Genomic DNA, 8988 nt, shown 5'->3' on the forward strand with positions numbered 1-8988 from the left:
CAAGGAAATTTTGAACATGTTCAAAATACCTTTGGGACAAGAAACGTACAGACTAAGGTCTAACGAGCGCCCTGGCAACCGTTCGGCGAACACATGCGACCTTGAACGATTCCTGACTGATGTAATGTCAAGTGATGTCCCACAGAGTTGCATGTGAATTGAAATTTCTTTATTTAATCTTGATTTCCCAAGCGTATAAAATAGCAGCACCTCATCGTACAGGACAAAATATTTACAAGTGAGCAGACAGGAAAGTGGCGCCTGAAGTGAGAATTCTAGGCGGTGGCGGCGTCGATGTCTTGGAACACGATGGTCTTGGGGTTGATCGCGACACTCTTGGTGGTGTTGTGCGTCTTGTAGATGCCGATGAGGCGGTCGGCGATCTCGAACATGTTGTTCCTCAGCGAGATGATGATGAACTGAGCGTTCTTGGTTTGCTCCTGCGGGCGGACGGATGCAAAAACCGAGCTGTGGTGAACGTGGTGCTTGCAAGGTCTGTTAAAAATTAAATAAATGCCACTCACATAGATGTAACACGCCACAATGGAGACATTCTTGAAGTCCAAGGCCGCGTCAATCTCATCCATGAAGTAGAGTGGCGTGGGTTTGTAGTGGTGCAGGGCGAACACCAGCGCCAGGGAGCTGAGGGTCTTCTCTCCTCCCGACAGGTTGAAGATCTTTTTCCAGCTTTTCCTTGGAGGTCGCACGCTACGCACGCACACACACACACACACACACACACTTAAAGTCGATGCTGACCCAAAGAGGCGATGCAATAACACAAATGACACCCACCTGAACATGATCCCCTCAGAGAAGGGGTCCAGGCTGTCCACCAGCTCCAGCTCGGCGTCGCCCCCAAGTGTTAGCATTTGGTAGTTCTCCTTCAGCTTGCTGGTGATCATGTTGAAGCCGCTCATGAACTCGCCGAGGCGCTGCTTGCACAGGTTCTCATAGCCGCGTTTGAAATTGTCCCGCTGGTTGGTGATCTCATCTAGTTGGGCCACGCGCTGCAGGTACTGCTCCTCCTGTGAGCAGCCGCCACAAAACATCAGATCAAGCTAACATGCCGTTTTCGGCCATGCTTTCCAGGGTCATGCCGAGCTGATTTCAGACGAGTCGGTGGTCAATCACGGGGCTGTTTGTGGATTGAGTAATCTACTGCTGCCTTGAAGTGAAGGACTTCACCACGGGTTCCTCAGGTCATGAAGGTGTCGACATCAAGATTTAGAGGTAATGAACGGCTCGTAATGAAGTAGTGTACTTTGTGCAAAGGGGTAACAAGACCTCGTCACAAATAGGGCTGAACAATTCACCGAGTTAAAATCAACGTAATGAACTAGAGTGCAATTTTTAGAGTGCTGCCATTCGGGGCACGAGTCAGCAGCAAAATGGAATCATAGTTGGCTTTACGTGTCCCGAAATAAGTTTTTGACACTGATTCTTTTTAACTCCAGCACATCTAGTTTTTGCGATATTTTCATTTTGGGTTTTTACGTTTAACCAATAAAAGCACGCAATATGGATTTCACCATGCATTGTAATTGAAAAATCGAAGTTACAGAATTTTTTTTTTTTTTTGCTGACCCAAACCTTTAATTCATAACTATTCCTATACATACACAGGTAATCCTCGATTTAGAGACATACCGGTCCTAAATCGAATTGTTTGTAAATTGAGACACACCAAATTTATTTTTAAATTCTATTTTAGGTTTTAAATAAATAAATGAATAAAATAAAAGACGCGGACGGTACGGACCATTTTTCATTTGGTTGTTTTCTATTGATAGCCGCATTTTTTTTTTTCTCCATACAAATAGTTACTGTCATTCTGAAGTCACCACTGTAGGTTCGTGATAAGACTCTGATGCATTGCGACTTACACAAAAATGTGGGACTCTTGTGGTAAACTGAGGACCCCCACTGTACTTGCTGCAACAGGCCTCGCTCAAGTGGTGCCTCGAGATGCAAGTCTTACGAGTATTATTAATTATCGAGGAGATACAAGCAAACATTTGAGATACACTACGAGTGTGCTTCCAACCCCACCGCTAGATGGCGGCAGTAAACTTCACAATGTTTGGCCACAACCAATCAGCATTGGTTTCCACAGCAGAAGCTGCCAAAATGGCAACAGATGCAATTGCGAAATAAGAGAGTTATGAATGTCTCCCTTTGTCGTTGGGACAAATTACACCAGTAAATCTTTCCGTCTTCTCGCTCGTACCTTCTTCTGATACTCTGCGATGGCGCCCAGGTTGGGCTTCATTTGGGCACACTTGGTCTCCAAGGTGATCATCTTGCTGCTGATGATGTTGGGGTCTGCGATTTCGTCGAGTTGCTCGGTCGTGAGGACGGGTAGCTCCTCGTCCGGCGTACCCTCCACGGCGTGCAGGGACAGCTTTGAGGCCTGGGGGACGGTCCGGCAGCCGTTAGTGTGTTACGGCCAGCGTGGATTCCGCCGTGCTGAGGCGGGCGCCCACCTCCTTCTGCCAGTGTTTGATCTTGTGCTTGTGTTCGCTGACGGCGGCCTCCATCTGCTCCACGCGCAGCCGCACGCTCAGCGACTCCTCCTGTAGGGCGTGATCCTGCTGCTGTAAGACATTGATCTCCTTCATCACGGTCTGGTACTGCTCCTGCACCTCAGGGAGCGCCGCCTGGACAACAAAGGGGGGGGGGGGGGGGGGGGTCATTCAGTCATATCTGCCACTAGTTACATGTGATGGATATCAACCAAATAGACAGGGGTTTTCTCTGTGTACCAAAAAAGATTGCATGGCAGTCATGGAACTCGAAGGTGATTTCAGAGAAAAGATATCACATTCGAGCTGAAGTATTAACATTGTTTTGTCAGAAGCAGACATCCGCACGAAATCAATACACCCCCTTGACCGCACGCGAGGGTGTTACGCTAACCTTCATGGCAGGATTATACAAAAATATATTTTCTCCAACTATATTGACATTACCGAGTGAGAGTGACGTTTCCATTTTGTTAATTCGTGTATTTTCTTGTCATGTTTCCAGCTGAGAACATTTCTTTAATTTTGTAAACCCGGTCCTGTCGGACGATTTCACGGGTTGCATTATTGTTGTCATCTGATTTCTGACGTAGGTTTCCACCACAGAGTGAACACATAAAAGACTAAGTCTTTAGGAAATGAACAACTAAAAATGAAATCGTTCATATTAATTCATCGTTCCTTTGCCTTTTATTTTTGCGTAAACCTAACCTATAAATAAAATTAATGTCTGAAGAATAAATCTTATATTGTTTGAAATACATAAGATATTCCATAGGTTGTTTAAAAAATACAAGCAAGAAGACCTTAAATAAAAAACGCATATTCTAAATGACAAGTGCAAAATTGAAGAAAAATAAAAGTACAATTAAATAATTTCTTTCAGCATTGACCAGCCCAGGCAAACGATCAATATCTCATTTTAAGCCAGGACATCCCCCTGCAAATAGGACACGCTCTGACCTCAGCTTCTTGACAAGCTTTCATGATCTCTCCCGCCTCGTCCTCCAGTTTCTTCAGTTGCTCCGTGAATGCCGCCAAAGACTTGTCGTTGTCCTCCAGCCCGCTCTGCAAGCGAGTCACGCTGTCCGCGCACTTCTTCAGGTTGCTGCACAGACGCGACAGTAGTGGTCAACATGAAGTCAAACGGACGGTGGTCCGCGGTCTTCAGCGCAGAGAAGCGGTCATCACCGGTCTGCCGTCTTGATGGCAACTTTCGCTTTGGTGATGGTGGAGGAACATTCGTCGAGGCCTTTGTTGATGTTGTCCAGCTTGTCCTGCTGAGCCTTCAGCTTGTGGCTGTTGATTTCCACGATCAGGTTGTGGAGCCTCTTCACCTCGTTTTCCACCTTTCCCGCTTTACTGGACGCTGCTTCGAAGTCTGGAAATCAGAACGGTCATGTTTAGTCAGATACACGATCACAATCAATGGTCACGGCAAATTAGGGCCCAATCGATACGCTTATAACAATAATGCTACAAATTACAGGCACAATATTCAATGGTTTTACAATACATAGTGCTATAGTACTTCTCCAACTGTAGAACAGAGAAAAAGCGGCTGGGTTTTTTTGTTTTTATTTTTGGGGTGGTTGAATGTCATTAAAAAAAAAAAAAGCTAATATGGGCTGATTAAATCGGTCAGGCCCTCAGGCAAATATTTATCATATTCCAATCTGGCGGCCTGCAAAAAAGCTGTGTGATAAGTGAACAAGTATATAAACTAAAGAAAATAGGCCTTTCACTTCAAGTCATGATGTAAAGGTCCCATTTGGTATGGAAGCACCTTCGCGTCACACCAATACATTTTTTTCAAAGACACAAGTGAGATAACACTTTGTATTGATTTGACAAAAAAAAAATGTCCTCTAATTCCACAAAAACTCCAGAGCCCATATCTTTGCCTTTTTGCTATGATGACAACTTTGGTGTGAAAAGTATAAATTTTAGGTATCAAGGAGTCCAATAAAATAGTCTTCAAATATTTTGTACAGTTTTTTCTCCTGACAATTAAGACCTGACCATGCACATTTTGCAAATAATTGTATCAGAGTGACTCATGAATTCCTTAAAAAAACTATTTTAGCATCGTGTTTAGCGGCTCGTGCACTAATAAGGCAGCTTTGTATGCGAGAACTTACCGGTACGTGAATTGACCACCGAGACTAATACGCTTCAACTCAGCAAGCTGCGCAGAGACAGGCTTACTCAGCATCGAGGCTCTCTTGCCCGACAGGTTATGAGGGGATTGGCCAGGTGGTGAGCGGGCAGCGCCAAGACTGGACAACGCCGTGTCTGCAACCGGTATGTTGTCAAACATCTAACGTAATTATCTACCATCTATTTGTGTTCGTTTTTAAAAACTGTTTGCACATTTGATACATGGTTTTTTTTTGTTTTATTTTTAATATCCAGTACAATCAGTGTCATGAAGTGTAACAAGTTAGCCTACAATGATTCCCTCATAAAATACAATCAGTACTGCCTACATCATAAACTGAAGGGCTTGAGCAAATACGATCTAAATGGACCTACGGGGGACTTATTCAGACACTGCTCACTAAAGAACCGACATCTTGTTAACTGCCTCTTTCATGGAGCCCCGAAAAATAATAAAATGGAAAATTGGCAGGTCAGATGAGCAACTAGATCCTGCATGAATCAGCTTTTGCCTTTCAGAAAGAACCCAACAAAGGCGGGATATTGCCCTGACTGTGTATGCTTTCACACAGCTCCATGGCAAAATCCCACTGTCGGATAATAAGACTTCAGTGTTGATTGCTTTCAACATAACTGGGAGGACAAGCGAGCGTAAAATGTCACACCAACCCCCTTGACGGGATTCCCTTTTAATTAACAACAGCTAGCATCCCGCCTCATTGGAAAAACGGGCGACTGAAAAATGACAAATACATTAAGCTCGTTGAAAGGTGGCAGCACGTATGCCTCACAGTTCGAATCCCAGCCTTCCTGTGAGTCGTTGAGATGGGATCCAGCTCATCCGTGACCATAGTAAGCATAAGCAGCACGGCTGGCTATATGGAAGCTTGAAAGGAGTTTGCACGCACCTTTCTTGTAGACCTCCAGAGACTTCTCCATCTGCTTCTGTTTGGTCTTGTCCGGGGCAGCAGCCAGCACATTGGCCTCCAGTTCCTTCATCTGCACCTTGAGGTGGCTCTGCTGGTCAGCCAGACTCTGGAGGATATCAAGAGAGACTCTTGTTGGAGGAGACAGCGCCCGCTACGTTTGGGTAAGAGTATTGTGCTGCTTACGGTCATGCTGTTGACGTATTTTTCCAGAGTGTTTTTCATGTCGCGGAGCTGAGAGTGGAAACGCTGGACATTCTCCTCCAGCTGCAGCTTCCTCTCCTGGCAGCCCTGCAGCTTTGTCACGTTCTCGTTCAGCTTGATCTCCATGCGGTCGAGCTGCGGACATGCGCATGTCATTAGGTTCTACAACGGAACTTGGCCGGCAGATCACATCCGGTCCAGCCAACTGTTCCGTTTTTGTTTTTTTTAAATTAGAAAACAAAAACTTTATATGCAGTGGTTTTCTTTGGAAAACTATTTTTTAAAACTGACTCGCGATAATGCAGACGTACGTGATCCTGCTTTTTGTGTGACAAAACTATTTTTTGTTCATGTTTTTTTGTGCCACTGAAACGAATGATTGGCATTTCCATTCATTTAAATAGTAAGGGATGATTTGATGACTACATTCAAGTATTTTGTACATACCTCCACCTGGGAGACCTCAGTGTTGAGAGAGGAGCCCATCCTGCCCTTCATTACTCTTCCTCCTCCAGTCATTGTTCCTGCGGGGACACAGTTGCGCACACACGAGGAAGAGTGCCATCAGGAACATGATAAGTTGAGGTTTGGGAATGAAAGAGCAGGCCACACACCGGCCATCTCGATGATCTGGCCCTTGAGGGTGACCACTCTCCAGCGTTTTTCTCTCTGGAAGGCAATCTTCGTGGCTTGCTCCATGTCCCGGGCCACCAGGGTGTCCCTCAGGGCAAAATAGAAGGCCGGGCGCACGCTGGTGTCATTCACTCTCACCATGTCAAAGAGACGGGGGCTGTCCTCAGGGGTGCGGATCGGGCCCATGTTCTTTTCCCAAACCTTCATCTGATGGGAGAAAGGAGGTCAGAGCGAAAAGCCGTAGTTGAAGATTAAGCACGTTTACCTTGTCAAGACCAATGAAGGTGGCCACGCCGATGTTCTGCTGCTTGAGAAATGTGACACATTTCTGAGCCGTGTCGATGGTGTCCACCAGAATGTGATCCAGAGCGCCACAACTGGAGGAAATTGCCACGTCATACTTTTCATCAATGGCTCCCAGGTCTCCCTGCATAGCAATCACAATCAACATCTGGACATCAGAGTCACTGCAAACAAGTATTAGCAAAGTGTTTTGGGCTAAATCAGGTAATATGCAAGTTGAAGCCAGCCAAATTTAAAACTTTTGGTGAAGGCCACTTTAATCAAATTTAACAGCACTCGTTGACTAAATATAATCATTAGGAATGAGCAAAAAGGGCTCAATAATCGATAACATGGGTCTCAAACTTGCATCACTGGAACTGTTTACAACCCGCAAAATGATTATATTGCCACTCTTGACTTGACGTCACAGTTTAAAGTTGGCATGGCCCCCACCATTTTTTGTCAATGTCTTAGACATTTTTTTAAATCACTTATGAGATAGCATAGCTCAGGCTCATGACAGCTTTCCATGAAACGTAATTCTGAAATGACAACAAAGTGGAAGAAAGCCAGTCCCAGTCGTGTTTTTTTTTTAAAACCTGCCCTGAAGAGACGGGTGGTGATTAGAACAGCCACTTTGAAGAAAAACAGAAGAATTCTTTTTTTTTTTTGGTGAGCACGGAGGCACCCAGACTTGTCTTGAATGCATCAAGTAAGTTGAGATACTCATGAAATCAGATGCAGGGCTCAAAACTGCGACTATTATGCTACCGAATGCCCCCCGCCCCAATATGCGCTCGTAAAAATTTAATGCGGTCGCACAGCGTGGGTGCATGTTTTAAGGCTCCTACTGGTACACACAGCGAAGGTGCTCCAATTTTGTGTCCGTTTGTCAGACTGCCCACAGAAGGTGGAACGTGCGTCGGGTTAAATCTTTCCTGTATAAGTTTAATGAATGAATTTTCAGATGTGTACTTTGCCACTGCTTTAGAAAAACCAAAACTGATGGATACACCCAAGCTGTTTATTGCGTCTGTGGCATTTTCATGAGCTTTGAATGGTGCCTTTAAAGATTACATGTCATTTTCGAAGGATAATTGGCGCCTTCATTTTGAAACATTTCGTTCCGCAGACACCCTGCAAATGCTGAAACATCATTGTCTCCATGGAGGGCACCCAAGTACATCCCCAGCTAAGTGGCCAGACACAAAATCCTTACAGGAATTAAAGGTACACAGCATTTTTCCTTACCAGTCTTCCAAGAATACCAGGAATTCTGCCACTCTTCTTCTGCTGCATGAGAGCATCCAGGACCTTGCCCCGACTGCGGTTGGAGGACAGGGAGGTCTTGGCCTCGTCTACCTTCTGTCTCATTTCCCCCACGATCTGACGGGTTTCGTTATCCATCTTTGTCAGCTGCTCCAGCTCTGCCTCGTCCTGCAAAGGAAAACAGCCACTCCGGTATGTCTTTCTGTCACTACATACAGTAAAGCAAACCCTTATAACGGTTGATTCACCTTCCTGAATTCTTTCTCCGTCTTCGGTATGTTGACTTCCAGTTCTTTAATAGCGGCACGGCGCTCCTGCAGCGTGTCCGACGTGGTCTGAAGGGCTTGTTTGGCCGAGTTGAGCTGTGTTACGGCCGTGTTGTGGCGGCTCAGGTAGATGTCGATCTCAGACTGCGCCAGGTCCATACGAGAACGCGTCTCGTTCACGTCTTTACTCAGCTCCATCAACTTTTGCTCTTTGGCCTGATGATAGGAAGCATAGAGATGAGGTTTATGACACAGGTAAAACGTTTTCCCCAAAGGACTTCCTGTGTTCCTCATTATCTTGCACCCATCATTTGCTTTCCGGCTGTATCGCAGAATTTTAAGCCGTTGTTTTTACACTATACAGGCAAGTTTCATCTATGGTGCTTTACTTTATATTTTATCGTTGAGCTAGTAGCCTTTTGTTCGACAAAATGATATGGTTTCGTTGAACATTTGTGTTTTAATATACAGTGCTTGATTCTTCGGTTTTCTGTGTGTCAATTTTAGAGTAAACTCCAACAGAAGGAGCGAAAAAAAAAACACGCTTTGAGAACAGGAGTACTTGAAAAGTAATTTTTTTAAAAAATCAGTCTAAATGTATCTCAAGCGTGAGGGAAGGGTAAACTAATTTGTAAAAATGTAGCATGGTTTCTCTGTCTCACAAATCTAAACCTTTCGCATGTGAATCTAGAATGCATCTCCGCTATGAACGGGTAAAAA

General features: G+C 44.9%; 1 protein-coding gene across 2 annotated transcripts in view; it reads right to left on the reverse strand.

The window, feature by feature from the left end:
* Positions 1 to 154: 154 nt before the first annotated feature.
* Positions 155 to 8988, reverse strand: part of smc4 (structural maintenance of chromosomes 4) — a 19978-nt gene continuing 11144 nt past the window's right edge. Inside the window, exons 11-24 of one of the 2 annotated variants that reach the window (XM_019874246.1) lie at positions 8251 to 8484; positions 7985 to 8170; positions 6714 to 6875; positions 6430 to 6655; positions 6263 to 6339; positions 5798 to 5950; positions 5594 to 5720; positions 3717 to 3906; positions 3489 to 3633; positions 2487 to 2660; positions 2231 to 2413; positions 796 to 1028; positions 525 to 708; positions 155 to 440 (exon numbers count right to left, since the gene is read on the reverse strand). In XM_019874246.1, coding sequence (XP_019729805.1) covers positions 276 to 440; positions 525 to 708; positions 796 to 1028; positions 2231 to 2413; positions 2487 to 2660; positions 3489 to 3633; positions 3717 to 3906; positions 5594 to 5720; positions 5798 to 5950; positions 6263 to 6339; positions 6430 to 6655; positions 6714 to 6875; positions 7985 to 8170; positions 8251 to 8484 — 2439 coding nt within the window. In that variant the 3' untranslated portion in view covers positions 155 to 275. The remainder of the gene's footprint in view (positions 441 to 524; positions 709 to 795; positions 1029 to 2230; positions 2414 to 2486; positions 2661 to 3488; positions 3634 to 3716; positions 3907 to 5593; positions 5721 to 5797; positions 5951 to 6262; positions 6340 to 6429; positions 6656 to 6713; positions 6876 to 7984; positions 8171 to 8250; positions 8485 to 8988) is intronic. The other variant, XM_019874247.1, reaches the window with a different exon arrangement.

This window comes from Hippocampus comes, unplaced genomic scaffold, assembly GCF_001891065.2.
Source record: "Hippocampus comes isolate QL1 unplaced genomic scaffold, H_comes_QL1_v1.1 scaffold125, whole genome shotgun sequence".
Taxonomy (NCBI): domain Eukaryota; kingdom Metazoa; phylum Chordata; class Actinopteri; order Syngnathiformes; family Syngnathidae; genus Hippocampus; species Hippocampus comes.